The sequence below is a fragment of the Zootoca vivipara genome, chromosome 1, assembly GCF_963506605.1.
Source record: "Zootoca vivipara chromosome 1, rZooViv1.1, whole genome shotgun sequence".
Lineage (NCBI taxonomy): Eukaryota > Metazoa > Chordata > Lepidosauria > Squamata > Lacertidae > Zootoca > Zootoca vivipara.
In genome coordinates this window covers 129,885,013-129,901,579 of record NC_083276.1, presented here as the reverse complement: position 1 = coordinate 129,901,579, position 16,567 = coordinate 129,885,013, and the positions used below count along the sequence as shown (strand labels likewise).

At 43.6% G+C, this 16,567-nt stretch overlaps 1 protein-coding gene across 5 annotated transcripts in view; it reads left to right on the top strand.

Moving 5' to 3' along the window:
• Positions 1 to 16,567, top strand: part of ERBB4 (erb-b2 receptor tyrosine kinase 4) — an 818,250-nt gene that overhangs the window by 548,178 nt on the left and 253,505 nt on the right. For all 5 annotated transcript variants that reach the window (XM_060282309.1, XM_060282298.1, XM_060282293.1 and 2 more), the window contains exon 4: positions 13,542 to 13,676. In XM_060282309.1, coding sequence (XP_060138292.1) covers positions 13,542 to 13,676 — 135 coding nt within the window. The remainder of the gene's footprint in view (positions 1 to 13,541; positions 13,677 to 16,567) is intronic.

Sequence of the window (16,567 nt, the reverse complement as noted above, 5' to 3'; positions counted from 1 at the left end):
GCTGTTCTCCAGTTATTCAGCAGGATTCTCTCCCAGCCCTACTTGGAGATGCCAGAGATTAAACCTAGGATTCTCTGCCACTGTGCTCAAGCTCTTCCATGTAAGTCTCCCTTTCCTGATAGCATTTTCGAAGGTTCATGAAGTTCCATAGGGGCTGGAGAGAAGAGATATCAGGAAACGAAACATACTTCAAGGAGGCACGCAGGCCAGATCCTGGCACTCTCCCCATGCCTGCTTGACTGCATCCCTACAGTCTCTGAGTAGCCTCTGAGTAGGTGCAAGATGAGGAAAAAATGTAACATGGGTTGGAGATGGGTATGTTCCGCGCAGGGGCTTCTCTGTATTATAAATGTACATTAAATGTTACTTCCAATAACTGACAAATGGTGAGGTGGGATTTTGCTTTCTGTTTTTGTAAAACATACGAAAAACTGAATAATATGGAACTCTCCCCCCCCCACACACACACACACCACCCCCGGTATAAAATCCAGGCTTATTGCTTGTGATTTAAAAAACTCTCACTTTTTTTTTTAAAAAAAAACCCCACCAGGAATAGGAAATGCTTTAGAATAATGAAAAGTCCTATTGTGCATGTAGTTCATTGTATCATTTATCACCTCCATCTCTAACAATATGTTTTGAACAATACTTCACAGATAATAGTATTAGGAAGCAGAAAGTTTAAGAATTTAAAATTCAGCTCAAGTTTAGGGAGGTTGAATCTGTTGGAAGTTACTCAATGTGCCTCTGGTGTTTCCATGTGCTGTGCATAATTTTTAAAATTGAATTGGGGCTCCATGAAAAAGTGAATTTGACCAGGGCTGGATTTTTTTATTTATATAATGCAAATAGTGATGATGATGATTGAAGTAAAAGTACCTCCCCCCCCCACCAGCTCACTCAACAGAACCTCAATTTAACAAGATTATTTAAATACATAGCTGACCCCCCCCCCAATAAATGGCAGATTTACCTGAGTGCAGTTGAACTGCTCTTTTTTTAAATGTAAAAATAATTAATTGTGCTGCTCCTGAGAGGTTTTATTCCTGCATTTGCACAGCATCACAAGCACAGAGGACTCATTTTTCCTGACTCTTCGGGTGAGAAGAGATTGGAATGAGCAGGCGCCTGGTCAGGGAACAGAGTCTGACCCTGTTCTAAAATACTGTGAGGGTTAAGCCTTTATATGATCTAGTTGAGATTCCAAAGGCTTTTCTTATGCTTTCGTTATTTCCATTGGGACCACAACTGAGGAAGAGAATAGAACTCTCCCTCCCTAGTCCCTACCCATTATGGACCTGATTCTGGTTATTCTGCACACTCTTTCTCTCCCATACCCCTGAAGATTATTATTTTTTTCTACGCCTGTGTGCATTCTCCTAATTAATATTACGTCTAGAAGGAGAGCCTGCTGGATCAGGCCAGTGGCCCATCTAGTCCAGCATCCTGTTCTCACAGGGGCCAACCAGATGCTGCAAGCAAAATGTGAGCACAAGAGCCATCTCCCTTCCTGTGGTTTCCAGTAGCTGGGATAATATGGTGTGATAGAATATGTGTTTTAATGTTGGGTAGGGCATGTGAGGCCGAACTGCTAATATACATTGCAAATGATTTACTGAAGAAGAAATGGAGTGCAGGTTTCCCTGAACTAGCTCTTCCCCATTTCCAACTTTGAGATTAGCACCAGTGTCACAGCCAGGCAAAATCTGGTCCTGTGTCTCCAGTATCTGCTGCCTACATTTACAGTTAATCAGGCTGTGACTCCTTCCACCAGCACAGATTCTCACTTAATGGTCCAATATTAGCATGCGCCGAAGGACCTTGCTGATTCAGGGTAAAGTTGTGTTGAAGTTGCTCTATTTGCTGAATAATGTATCAAATTAAATAATTGCTATGGCAGATTGATCCACTTTGAGATGATTGTAGAGGGATGCCAATTGGTTTATCTTAGATCTGAATAATGCAAGTTTAGCAGCATGAGTGATGTCCTTGGATCAAATTATTTAATAACAGGATAGACAGTGCTGGGAGTTCATATTTTAATCATACATCTAAGCTTTTAAAACAGGCTGCATGGGTGTTTCAAAAACAACAGAGGAGAAAGCACTGAAGCTGGAGTTCTAACCACACTTACCTGGGAGTAAGCCACACTGAATTAGAGAGGACTTACTTCTGCGTAGACATGGTTCAGCTTATGCTGTAAGTTGACTTGCGTCTTTAATATTTCCTTGCCTTTTTTTAAAAAAAATATTTTAATTAAGATTTTTTATATGGAGAAAAAGAACCAGCAATAACATCTATACATACATCAAACATCCATATCAACGCAAAAAAGAAAGAAAAAGAAAAAACATTAAAAATCAGAATAACAGATAAATCTGATATAATATCTCATTTTCCATTTCAATCATGGACTTCCCCGAGCCCCCTTTCTAACGGTTCATTGAATATCATTCTTCACAGGTTCTACTCGTATTTACTATCCTTAATTCCAATTATCACATTTTTCCTTACGTTTTACCATCCATTATAAAATTCTAATCTAAATTTTAAATATCATTCCCTTAATTCTTAACCTGCAGCATACACAATTGCTTATATTTCTCTTCACATATCAATTCTACAATATTTTTTATAATAGATTCTAAATTTCTTCCATTCTTCTTTCGTCTTCCCCTCTCCCCAGTCGCGTAGTCTTCCGGTCAGATCAGCAAGTTCCATATAGTCCAACATTTTCATTTGCCATTCCTCTACAGTAGGTATCTTCGGTGTCTTCCAGTACTTTGCTAACAATATTCTAGCTGCAGTTGTGGCATATAAAAACAAATTCACATCTTTCATTGGCAATTCTTTTCCCACCATGCCCAATAGAAAGGATTCTGGTTTCTTAATGAACATGTTTTTCAACACCTTTTCCAATTCATTATAAATCATTTCCCAGAAATCCTTAACCAATGGGCAGGTCCACCACATGTGATAAAATGTTCCTTCAACATTTTTACATTTCCAGCACTTATTATCTTGGTTATGGTAGATCTTAGCAAGTTTTACTGGCATCAAATACCATCTATAAAACATTTCCCTTGCCTGCAGCAGTGCAGCATTGGTTGCACTGTTGATATTGCATTGGCGTTTCTTCCGCCTTGCTTTAACACTTGCCCTTTTGTCTGTGGTTACATTGTGAAATCAACCATTTTGAAACAAGGTGGATCTGGCAGGGCTTTACAACCCTTGCAGTGATACAGGTAACTGTATATTGCACTGAAAGAAGAGACTTAGATTGCAATTTGGGAGCAAGCCCAATTGAATGGATTGCTACAGCTGGTTCACACATTCCTTTTAAAAAAGTGCGTATGTAAAAAATGCAAAGTGTGAATGTGAGAAACACCTATTTGCAAACACATCTGTCTTACAGGTATGCTTGTTAGAAAGACGTAGAATAAGCAGCAGCCATGTTGTACCTATGAAGGCAACCCTGAGTGATGTGCAGAATGGTCTTTAATATCCATGTAGGCAATTTGGACCTTTGCAACGGGAGGGGAGTACAATCACTAGCCAGGGTGCTTGGAAGAGTATACTTCTAATTCTGAGCACCCAACGTTTTGAGGTTTTAATAATAATAATAATAATAATAATAATAATAATAATAATAATAGGAACACTTGCACATTAGACAAAGCTGCATAATGTGGCTTAATTGCATGTTTTACTTTTGGGGTACTTATAATGCAATCCTATGTATGTCTACTCAAAAGTAGATCCTATTGAGTTTGAGTTGTCTTACTGCTAGATTGCAGCCTAAGGATCATTTCTGATGTTCATGCATGGGTGCTGGTTTTTTATGTAGCTGAAAGAACACCATCCATGCAGAAGGCTGCCCAAGGTACACTGTGGTAAAATCCTCTCACATGTCTGCACTACATCTAGGTATACACATGGAAAAAGTAAGTGAATCAGTCTAAGTTCTAGCTTAATCTTCTCTCTGACAATATTCTCTAGAACTGGGGGTGCTTTTAAAAAACCCCAGGGCTGGCCCTACCATGAAGCAGAAGGAGGCAGAAGCCCCTTCCTCCCCTATTTCTCCTAGGCTCCTTGGTCCTGCTATGTGCTCTGTTGGGAGACAGACCTGTGTGCCAAACCACTGAGGTTAGCTTTCTGCCTTCAGGTACATGGAGAAGGACACCTGGTTGCCAGGGTTGAAGCAAGATTCATCTGCCAATCCAGCCAACTTTAGTCCCGGGTTACCCCAAACCAAAAGCAACTCCCAGATTTCTTTCTAGAGGCAACACAAACCCATCAGAATACTTATTCCCAACTTCACATTTGGAGCAGCTGAATGTTGCAAAGGATTTGTTTTCTAAGCTGCGCTTAATGGAAAGCGCTGTGTTAAACACACACACACACACACACACAAACACTATATGTGGACAATATTTTCTTTAATGAAATACTGCCTTCAAGTCAATGTCACTAAAGTTTGGGTGCTTATCTTGCGAGTCTTTGTCCGCTTTTTCACTAATGACCCAGGTAATTGTTGCTTTTAAAAGGTTTAATCCACGACTGGCCCAGATACCTATTTGCCACTAAACATGCACATCCTTGAGCTTTTGCTTATGGTCACTGGACTGAAAGAAAGAAGGCTAAAGTCCTCTGTTTTATAATCACACTTCCCTTGCCTCCTAATACAAATGTGACATTTCAATTTTTGGTGCTTTATAAATCATCTGCAGCGAAGAACAAAGCCCTGATCTGGGTCAGGAAATCAGTGCATGAAAGCAGATAGCCACATCCATATGATGTTCGTGAATCAAGGACTATGGGGCTAAAAATGGATGCACATCCAAATGCAAATGTCTTCCCTTGCCTTCCCTTGCTTTAATTAGTTAGTTAGCTATTTAGTTATTTGTTTGTCCCCAATGACATCCTGCTATGTCTGGTTACTCATAGCTACTGGTTACTCATAGGGTGCTAGCCGGAAAGGGCTGTGTGATGGGCTTTGTGGGTTGGTGAATGCTTCTCTCTGTGAGGCAGCCTTCCCAGACCACTGAAAGAGGTGGTTATTAAACCGCTTCTTTAAAAAACATCTTTTGGGCAAGGTGATTGAGCGAGTGGTTGCTGAACAACTCCAGGCATGCCTGGAAGAAGCGGACCATTTGGATCCCTTCCAATCGGGATTCAGGCCTCATCATGGGACTGAAACTGCCTTGGTCGCACTGGTCGATGATCTCTGGCAGGCTAGGGACAAAGGTGAAAGCTGTTTCCTAGTTCTGCTGGATCTCTCAGCGGCTTTTGACACCATTGACCATAACATCCTTCTGGACCGTCTAGAAGGGTTGGGAGCTGGGGGCACTGTCATACAGTGGTTCCGCTCCTTCGTCCTGGGCCATGTTCAGAAAGTGGTGGGGGGGGATGAGTGTTCAGACCCCTGGGCTCTCACTTGTGGAGTGCCTGAGAGTTCTGTCCTCTCCCCCATCTATATGCAGCCGCTGGGAGAGATCATCAGGGGGTTTGGGCTGGGTGTTCAGTGTCTGGAGGCAGTTGGAGGTTGGATGGTGGCTAACAGTTTGAGGTTGAATCCTAACAAGACAGAAGTACTGTTTGTGGGGGACAGGAGGCGGGCAGGTGTGGGGGACTCCCTGGTCCTGAATGGGGTAACTGTGCCCCGGAAGGACCAGGTGTGCAGCCTGGGAGTCATTTTGGACTCACAGCTGTCCATGGAGGCGCAGGTTAATTCTGTATCCAGGGCAGCTGTTTATCAGCTCCATCTGGTACGCAGGCTGAGACCCTACCTGCCCGTGGACTGTCTCGCCAGAGTGGTGCATGCTCTAGTTATCTCTCGCTTGGACTACTGTAATGCGCTCTATGTGGGGCTACCTTTGAAGGTGACCCGGAAACTACAATTAATCCAGAATGCGGCAGCTAGACCGGTGACTGGGAGCAGCCGCCGAGACCACATAACACCTGTCTTGAAAGACCTACATTGGCTCCCAGTATGTTTCCGAGCACAATTCAAAGTGTTGGTGCTGACCTTTAAAGCCCTAAATGGCCTTGGTCTAGTATACCTGAAGGAGCATCTTCACCTCCATCGTTCTGCCCAGACACTGAGGTCCAGTGCCGAGGGCCTTCTGGCGGTTCCCTCGCTGTGAGAAGCCAAGTTGCAGGGAACCAGGCAGAGGGCCTTCTTGGTAGTGGCACCCGCCCTGTGGAACGCCCTCCCACCAGATGTCAAAGAGAAAAACAACTACCAGACTTTTAGAGGACATCTGAAGGCAGCCCTGTTTAGGGAAGCTTTTAATATTTAATAAATTATTGTATTTTAATATTTCTGTTGGAAGCCGCCCATTATTATTATTATTATTAATATTTTATTATTATTATGACATGGGGCTTCTGATAGTTGATAGCTAAGCTGTCAGTTTCCAGCCCCTCTTACATTCAAAATGTGGCAGCTAGCATGGGCATAGCCAGGATTTTTGCTGGGGGGGGCAGGCTTTTGTTAGGGGGGCAGAACTTCAGATTTGTATTGATTTAGGGGGACAGCTGCCCCTTCCTTTGGCTATACCCATGGCCTCTAGGGCATAAACTTTGATTACAAATTCTGAAAAACAACATTGGCAACAGCACAGCAAAATAATTCATATTGGGGTTGCTATGGATTTTCAGAAATACCCAGAATGGGTAACAAATTCTGGGGTCTACCCCCATGACTCTGAGGGAGGACTTTTGGGAGCCTCACAGAAATCCACACAGGAATGAGGAAGAGACCACTTAAGGAAATATCTATGGCTCAGGCTACTAAAGAATATAACATGCATGGGAAAAAACCCCAACTTTAATTCAGTTTCCTAATCTGTGTCTCCAAGAAGTGCTGGTGCCCAAATTAATTGGAACAGAGGGAAGGCCTACATTTTTCACTTGCCTTTTCCTGCCAACTTGTTGGCATCATCAAGAGGCTGCCTGCCTTTCTCCTTCTGGTTTCCTTTTTAAATTTAATGTTATCTCTTGCTTTCAGTGTTGTTGTAAATTAAAATTAGTTGTTAACTCTAGGATGATGAGGTCATTATAATGCAACTCTTTTGTATATTGATTACATTTGAGCTTCATTTGTTTAATGCGTCGTAGGGTTTATTAGGGCTTTCCAAACATCCCTCTCTCTCAGTGTAGGAGGTGGGGGAACAGAGAGTGGCAAAATAGATGGAAAGCAGATGCTCAGTTTAATTTGAAACAGTCGACTGAAATGGACTGAGCCACCGACAGTTTACACTATCTGAGGAAGACCTGTCTCTTGAGAGCAAAAGGAAGAAATGGTGACTGGGAGAAATGCATGCACAGCTCAGACTTAACAAATCAGGAAGAGAAGAGCAGCAAATCAGAAGTTGTCCTCATCCCTGTCAACAGTGCTACCGACTGCATAAAATATGAAACTCTGGCATGGGGTGGGGGTGGGGAGTGGGTTCCCCCCCCCCTGTGCACTTGTAGAGGTCAAAGGCCTGGTTGGTCCAAGAATGGTACCTAGTGGTGAACAGGAAATGATGTTCCTCTAGGGCAGGCATCCCCAAACTGCGGCCCTCCAGATGTTTTGGCCTACAACTCCCATGATCCCTAGCTAACAGGACCAGTGGTCAGGAATGATGGGAATTGTAGTCCAAAACATCTGGAGGACCGAAGTTTGGGGATGCCTGCTCTACTGGCTGCCTTCCCCAACCTGGTTCTATGTGTATTGTTTTAAGGAAACAGATATTTCATTCCCCTTTTAGTGGCAGCATTGGATTAGCAGGGCTGGGTGAAAGTGACAATTTTAGTTTCTCATTTTCTAGTCTTAAGCTCAGTTTTCCACATTTCTGCAGCAATTTGTGGTTTTTGTTTGTATTGTTGTGCAAATTTCTTCTAATATGCACTTTAGTGGCGGCAAGTGTCTGGTGGTGCCCAGGATTTTAAAGAAACCAATAAATATTGTTATTTTTGTGGGAATGTTCAGGGAGGCAGGAGAGGATATATTGTTTAATGATATCCTTCCTACCTTGCATTAGGAAGTTCTATGTCTTAGCAGAGTTTAAACATTCCCCTTTAAAGGCACAGCTTGTTGCGGGTTCGTCTGAAGCTTTCTGTATGGGATTCCTGGTAAGATCCCTTCTTGTCACTCTTAAAAAGAATATACACAACAATCTTACTAAAGTTAATATAAAAGTAGTTTACTCACATTCATTCAGTTCACAGTTAGATCCCTGAAGGCAGACTTAGGTTACAAAAGTATATATACACTAGCTGGCCTGGCCATGTGTTGCTGTGGGTTTTTGTGTTAAATGGACCTTTTCCTGTTAAATGGACCTTCAGAGTCTCCCTTTAGAGTCCCCTCACCTGCCCTGTCCCAACCCTGACTCCCCTACGGTAAGTTTCAAAAATAAGACTCCCCCACGTTTTTTATATACGTTTTCTGGTTGGAGATCTGCATCTCAAAATCCACATTTCAAAGGATAGTTATGTTTCAGTTTGTGTATTGGTTCAAAAAGGGTGAACTGGGTAGTTTGCCACTAGAGTGCCAAGGAAACTGAATTTCTCCAGTATCCCTTTGAATTAGTACCCCAGTCCACAGATTCTCAGCAGAAGGAAGCAAGACAAACTTGAGCATGATCATCTCCATACACTTATCTCTGACTGATGGTTTTTTCCTGTTTATGTCCTGGTTTTAAGGCCTAGGCCCTCACAAAGCAGCTCATAACAATACAATGAAAATATGTTTAAAACAACAACAACTCAATTTTAAGCAATAATGATCACTGGGTAGAGCAAGTTCCTCAAAAAACCTTGAGGGGAAAAAATATACGAAGGGATCCCCTAACCGTGCAGGTCCAACACAGCTATCGTCCATTGAACCAAGTAGTTTTGCTAATGGTGCTCTAAGTACACAAAATGTTTGCATGGAAATCCATGACCTAAAGATATGAAACCTTGTAATTAGTAAACAATATGCAAAGGTTAATTCTATTAGCATCTTGTGTACAGCTATACACATTTGAATAAAGCGATACAACAATAAAAAAGTAGTTTTGCTAACCATATTCGTAAATCTGGCGCATTTTGAGATGATTGCGTACCCAAACAACACAAGCTTCTTTTATATATTCAGATAGTGGGTTGTGGGGGTGGGGATATTTCTTATAAATTTGTAAACGTTCCATTGAGTCTGAATTTCAGTATGGTGCTCCATGTCTGTGAGCCATCTCTTTCATTCATGCCAGATTTTGATGCATAGGGTTTAAGCAAACCTCATATTTATGCAATAAAATGAGAATTGTTGCTAATCACTAGACTTCCTTGCAAATCCCACCTTTGTTGCAGTGCAAAATTGCTAACAGATGTTGTGTGCATCATAAGAATATCCATGCCCATGCAGGCTGATCATACGCTATGCTCCTAATCTGAATCCCTTGTTGTGTGTGCTTATCTATATAATAGCTGTTGTGTAGGTTAATCCCCTTTTCTGTGGAAAAGCCAAGCTCCTTTTAAGCCAAAGGTTTCCTAGAAGTGAATGTCAATACCTGTACCTGATTAATACGGTCAAGGGGAGGAAATTATACAAGACTGATATTAAATACAGTACCCCATTTTCATCTGAGGCTTCTGCTTCCTGAAATGCAGAAAGTGAAGGTTAGGATTTCTGATGGCAAGCAGTGTTTTCTCTCTCTTTGGGCGCTAGTGCTGTGCACCTTGCTTCTTGTCTTGATTTGTAATTGGCTTTGTAATTGTGAGCGTTCAGAAAATGTTTGTCTGCATTTCAAAAGTTCCTGGCTTGTCATGTACCCTGATGTTATCAAATGAAGTTTGTGTATTATCTTATTGCCCTCTGGGAATTGTAGATTGCTTTCCCTCGCCCTGCATTCACCCCATAACAGCACCCCTTCTGTACGCAGAGCGTCAGTTTCAGTTACACTGCATAATTATGAACTATACATTTGTTTTTGAGAACAGTGCCTGGAGATGATGCACACTTTTATTTTGCTATTTTTGATTTATTCTTTATACAGCACAATCCTATGCATATTTTTTTAGAAGAAAGTTCCTCCAACTCAATGAGTTTTATTTTCTTGTAAGCATGTTCAGGTTTCAGCCATTTCTTCTTCTTTGGCGATTACTCATAGCCGAGTAAGATTGTCTTCCACAATCACGGTTTTAAAAATGAGTCCATAAGTGACGGTGGAGGCCAATTCTGGATCCACACGTCCTTCCACAATAGGTACATTGGTTTCCGGGTGGGAGTTGATCATGCTGTGGATTTGCCAAGCGTGCCTTCCTCTTAGCACTTTTCTCCCTTGCGTCCTGAGTTTGAGTGTCTTCAAAGCCCATGACACCTTTGCTAAAGCCTGTTCTCCAACTGGAGTGCTCGCAGGCCAGTGTTTCCCAGTTGTCAGTGTTTATACTGCATTTTTTAGATTTGCCTTAAAGGTAAATGTAAAGGGACCCCTGACCATTAGGTCCAGTCGTGACCGACTCTGGGGTTGCGGCACTCATCTTGAGTTATTGGCCGAGGGAGCCGGCGTACAGCTTCCAGGTCATGTGGCCAGCATGACAAAGCCGCTTCTGGCAAACCAGAGCAGCACATGGAAATGCCGTTTACCTTCCCGCTGTACTACTGGTAGCGGTACCTATTTCTCTACTTGCACTTGTGACATGCTTTTGAACTGCTAGGTTGGCAGGAGCTGGGACTGAGCAACGGGAGCTCACTCCATCGCGGAGATTCGAACCGCCGACCTTCTAATCGGCAAGCCCTAGGCTCTGTGGTTTAACCCACAGCGCCACCCACCACCTTAAGACAGTCTTTAAAGCTCTTTTGTTGACCACCAGCATTACGCTTTCCATTTTTAAGTTCGGAATAGAGTAGTTGCTTTGGAAGACGATCATCAGGCATCCGCACAACATGACCAGTCCAATGAAGTTGATGTTGAAGAATCATCGCTTCAACACTGGTGAACTTTGCTTCTTCCAGTACACTGACATTAGTTTGCCTGTCTTCCCAAGTGATGTGTAAAAATTTTTGGAGACACCGTTGATGGAATCTTTCGAGGAGTTGGAGATAGCGTTTATAAGTGGTCCATGTTTCACAAGCATATACAGTGGTACCTCGACTTACGAAGACGATCCATTCCATAGCCTTCTTCATAAGTCGAGGTTTTTGGATGTCGAAGCGCCGCTTGTGCGCATACGCAAAGCGCGATTTTGCGCTTCTGCGCATGTGCCGACCGCACACGCCGCTCTGCACAGGTGCAGAATGCACGTGCAGGGCACGCACGGTGAAAAGACTTTCGGGGTTGTCGACTTCGGAAGTCGAAACCTTCGGAAGTCGAAGTGTTCGGATGTCAATGTATGACTGTAGTAAGGTTGGTAGTGCAATAGCTTTGTAAACAAGCATTTTGGTTTCCCTGCAAATGTCCTGGTCCTCAAACACTATGTGCTTCAATCGGGAGAAAGCTGCACTCGCAGAGCTCAGGCGATGCTGGATTTCGGCATCAATGTTGGCCCTTGTGGAAAGATAACTGCCTAGGTAGGAGAAGTGATCAGCATTATCCAACATTACTCCATTGAGTTGGATTTGTGGCGCTGCAGAGGGGTTATTTTGTACTTGTTAGTGCAGCACTTTGGTTTTTTGGATGTTGAGTGATAGGCCAAGCTTCTGCAAACCTTTCATCCAATAATCTCAGAGTAAGTCATGCCCCCCCCCCGGCCACCATTTTCTCCTTACAACAATCTTGTGACTGAGAGATAGTGGCTGACTCAAACCCCCCAGTGAGTTTCATGGTACAGTAGGGAGTTGAATCCTAGTCTCCTTTCATTGTAGTCCAGCATTTTATCCATGGCACACAAGATTGCAAATTTATTGTACTGTATGTTGTTGGTTTTTTGTTCTTGTTTTTGTTTTGTTTGTTTTTTGTAGTTTCTGGCTGTTTTAAATTTGGAGGTTTAAGTACATATATGTTGGTATGGGAAATTGTTGTGTGATGGGCCAATGGCCGTAATAAATATCAATCAATCACGGCACACAAGAATGTAAAATATTTTTGGCTATCAAACTGCATGTAATGCCTAAGACTAAGATCATTAGTCTATATCACACTTTACTGGGAGCAGATACCATTGGAATGACTTCTGAGTAGGCATGAATCCAGACCTTCCAAGGATGGTATCCCCCAAGGATCTGTATTGGGACCTGTGCTTTTTAAGTTGGTCGTAAACTATCTAGCATTAAGGGTGAGCAGTGAGGTGGCCAGGTTTGAAGAAGAGATTAAATTTTTCAGGGTCATAAAAACAAAAAGAAATTGTGAAGAGATCCAAAAGGACCTCTCCAAACTGAGTGTAAAATGACAAATGCAATTCTACGTAAGCAAGTGTAAAGTGATGCTTGTTGGGGCGAAATGTCTTAATTTCACATGTACCTGGTATGCTCATGGGGTCTGAACTGGTGGTGACTGACAAGGAGTGGCTCTTTGAGGTTGTAGTAGTTGGCTCAATGAAGACCTAGGGTCCAGCAGTTGTGAAGAAGGCAAATTCCATGCTGGGAAATGAATGGAAATGAATGGCAAATGAAACTGCTGATATCAAATCTATGGTGTGACCACACTTGGAATACTGTGTACAGTTCTGTGTACAGATCACCTCACTTCAAAAAGGATACTGTACTGTTGAAAAACGTTCAAAAAAAGGACAACAAAAATGATCAAGGCAATGGAGGAACTTCCTCTATCAGGAAAGTTAACGTTAACACTTGGGACCTCTTAGTTTACGGAGCAGGTGAGCAAGAGGAGATGTGATAGAAAATTATGTATGGCATGGAGAACGTGGATAACACTTGAACTTATCAGCATCGAATGAAGTTGAAAGATTCCTGACAGACAAAAGAAAGTCGTTCTTTACACTGCAGAGTTAAACTCTGGAACTTGCTCTTGGAGTAGGTAGGGGTGGCCACCAACCTGGATGACTTTAAAAGAGGATTAGAGAAATTTATGGAGGCAGGGCCGGCTCTAGGGGTAGGCTGGGTGGCGCGGGGCGCTAGGGCGCCGGCCCAGCAGGGGGGGCGTTGCGCGGCGGAGCCGTGCGGAAGCCGTGCTGCACCCTGCGCCCGCCCACCAGCCACGACAAGAAACGGGGCAGAGCGGGGGCGCTGGAGCGATCTCCGCGCCACGGCGCCCGACATAGTTGAGACGGCCCTGTATGGAGGAAAAGACCATCTATGACAACTAGCTACAATTGCTCTGCTCTGTCTCCACAGTTAGAGGCAACAATGCTTCTGAATTTCAGTTGCTAGAAACTGCAGGAGAGGAGAGGGCTGCTGCTGCAGCCAGGCACTACGGTACTTGTGGGCTTCCCACAGGCATCTGGTTGTCCATGGTGAGAACTGGATGGGGAATGAGATGGACCACTAGTTTCATCCCGGGGGGGTGTGCTCTTCTTATGTTCCTAATTGTGCTTGAATATTATAGCATGACCATATCCCACCATCCCAAATGTCCTTAATATTTGTGTTTTCATCTTTCTCTTTGGTACAGAAATCTTAAATGGAGGAGTATATGTTGGACAGAACAGATTTCTTTGCTATGCAGACACTATTCAGTGGGAAGATATTGTTCGTAACCCTTTGGCTTCCAACTTTTCTGTGGTTCCAAAAAACAGCAGTGCAGATTGTAAGTATTGACTTTGTTCTCCACTCTTACCACTTTGTCATTCTCACGCTTATTCAGGTACACACATCTATTTTTTTCTTTCTGTGCTTTCTGTAGCATCTGTACATTAACAGTGCAATCTGTGCATGTCTACTCTGACACAGGTGCACTGAGACCAGTGGGACTCAAGTCTTGGTAAGTGTCCATAGGGTTGAAAAGTAGGTTTCATTATGATTTAACCACTCAAAAAACCTGCCTGCTTCCAAGGTTCTTCCCCACCCACCCTTTATTTTCCTTTCCTTTCCTTTTTCCCCTCTTTCTTTTTTACTTTATTCATGTGCTTCCTTTCCAACAAACTGCCCAAGGTTGCATTTAATGCTGAAAGAATCCAAGATCTGAAGCCCACTTCAAAGATGGCATTGTTTAGAATTCCAGTGTGAGGGCAAACTCTGCTTAGTCTTAATTGCAGTTAGCATTGATACTCACAAACTGCTTAACCATTTCTTTCATTAGCCTTAAATTCAAGTATCATGCAACCAGATGCCAGCTGTCCAAGTACCTTCTTATTTTGTTTAAATGTTCCATCTCCCTCTCTTCACAGAATCTAGCCATATGAGTTAATTTAACTGAAGGATAGCAAATGTAGTTGAACTCCATCAGCCCCAGCCATCATGGCTAATAGGCAGGGATGATGGGAGCTGTCCAACAATATCTGGAGGGTACCATCTTGCCAATCCCTGGATTAACTATATACAGGATGTCCCAATTCCCGTTTGAAGCCATTCTCACTCGGTTGAGCCAGTGTTTCTGAAATGCAGAGGTGTGCAACTATCTGCCCCTTGCTCTCTTCAAGTGTCACTGATTCTATCTTGCATTGGTGATTTGTCTCACGTGGCTTGATTATATCATCACTTAGCAAAGCATATAAGTACAACTTTAACGGAGGGTGGGGATAGCATCTGAACTGGAATCTAAAAGCTTTACTTGGTTGCTGTACTTTCAGTTCCATAAAAGGTAAAGGGACCCCTGACCATTAGGTCCAGTCGTGACCGACTCTGGGGTTGCGCGCTCATCTCGCATTATTGGCCAAGGGAGCCGGCGTATAGCTTCCAGGTCATGTGGCCAGCATGACAAAGCCGCTTCTGGCAAACCAGAGCAGCGCATGGAAACGCCGTTTACCTTCCCGCTGTAGCGGTTCCTATTTATCTACTTGCACTTTGACGTGCTTTCAAACTGCTAGGTTGGCAGGAGCTGGGACCAAGCAACGGGAGCTCACCCCGTCGCAGGGATTCAAACCGCCGACCTTCTGATCAGCAAGCTCTAGGCTCTGTGGTTTAACCCACAGCGCCACCTGCGTCCCATAGTTCAGTTTCATACGCAAGGTCTAAACTCTGAGTTTGAAAAGTTGTGACTTTGAGCTACAAGGTGACAAACATGGATATACAACTTCCAGTCTTTAGTTCAGGTGGGTCTCTAGTGCCAAATGAGTACAGCTATCCACTCTAGTAATTTTTCAAGGGATCCTGAATCTTCTCTTCTCTTGTTAGCAGTTGGAGTCCTATATGCTGATGCGATCTTCATTATCATAGTCAGGTACCCACAAAGCCTTTACTTAAATGCTTTGAATACTCGGTGGTCAGACTGGTTGGGGCTGACGGTAAATGGAGCCCAAGAACTTATGGAGGGCCTCAGATTCCCCTTTCCTGCTTTAAGACCCAACCTCACATGATGATCTGCAACCTCAACTGCAGGACAATGTGCCTTCAACACTAAAAAACCATTGTGTGAAGGAGCAGTAGAAAAAACCATTGTGTGAAGGAGCAGTGGAAAGTCAGTGAAAGAGCAGGTGGTAAGATCTCTCCTCCTTGAAAAGGGAAGACTTTGTGAGTGGGAGCCACTTCCCGTGCTAAGCAGGGAGGGGCGTGTTTTCGGCCCCCTGCTCCAGCCTATCCCCGCTGTCGCGCTGACCTCTCAGCTGGTCAATAGGGCCGGTGGGGTTTGCCTGCATTTAAGCAGGCACGACAGCGTTCGGCGTTCATCTTTCCAATCAAGGAAATGATGTGTGGTTAGCTGATATCACAAAAAGCATTACCGTAGGAATTGGTTTCAGCAGTGAGGGTATTGGTGGCGAGCCTCTTTGGCTCGGATGGCGGTTAGGCATTGGAATATGTATTTGTCTTGTGTGTTTGAGGACTGGTTGTGGCCATCATCCAACCCTCCTCTTTTAGGGGTATCCCGTTAAAGGGATCCAGTGGTCGTGGATCCTGTCCAATGCCCTGCTGGTGGCTAGGGTCATGGGACGACCCCCGGTGACATCAGGGGATGCTTCCAGTTGTATTTGCATCAACAGGCTCCTCCCACTGGCTGTTACCCTTATATGACTCCCCGCTGAGCGGGGTGGAGTCATGCTTGCTTGTGTGTCCAATGCCTAAGCCAATACCTCTCATTTTCTCTAATCAATAAAGTTGTGGCCTTATTTTGCCCATTAACCTAAATTCATGTGTCACTGTGTCTCTTATTCCTTGCGGGGGGCGGGTCCTCTTACCGCAATGCCATTATATTAAATGTATTAAATGATGTATTAAGGAGCTGAATTTGTTCTTTTAGTCTGCTAAGGGATAGATTCCCAAAAGCTCCTAAGTGGTTTAGCAGCACACATCCCATTGAAAGTCAATGGAATGTGTGATCTTAAGTTGTTGTTGTTTAGTCGTTTAGTCGTGTCTGACTCTTCGTGACCCCATGGACCAGAGCACACCAGGCACTCCTGTCTTCCACTGCCTCCTGCAGTTTGGTCAGACTCATGTTTGTAGCTTCGAGAACACTGTCCAGCCATCTTGTCCTCTGTTGTCCCCTTCTCCAGTGTGGTGTAGTGGTTAAGAGCGGTAGACTCGTAATCTGGGGAACCGGGTTCG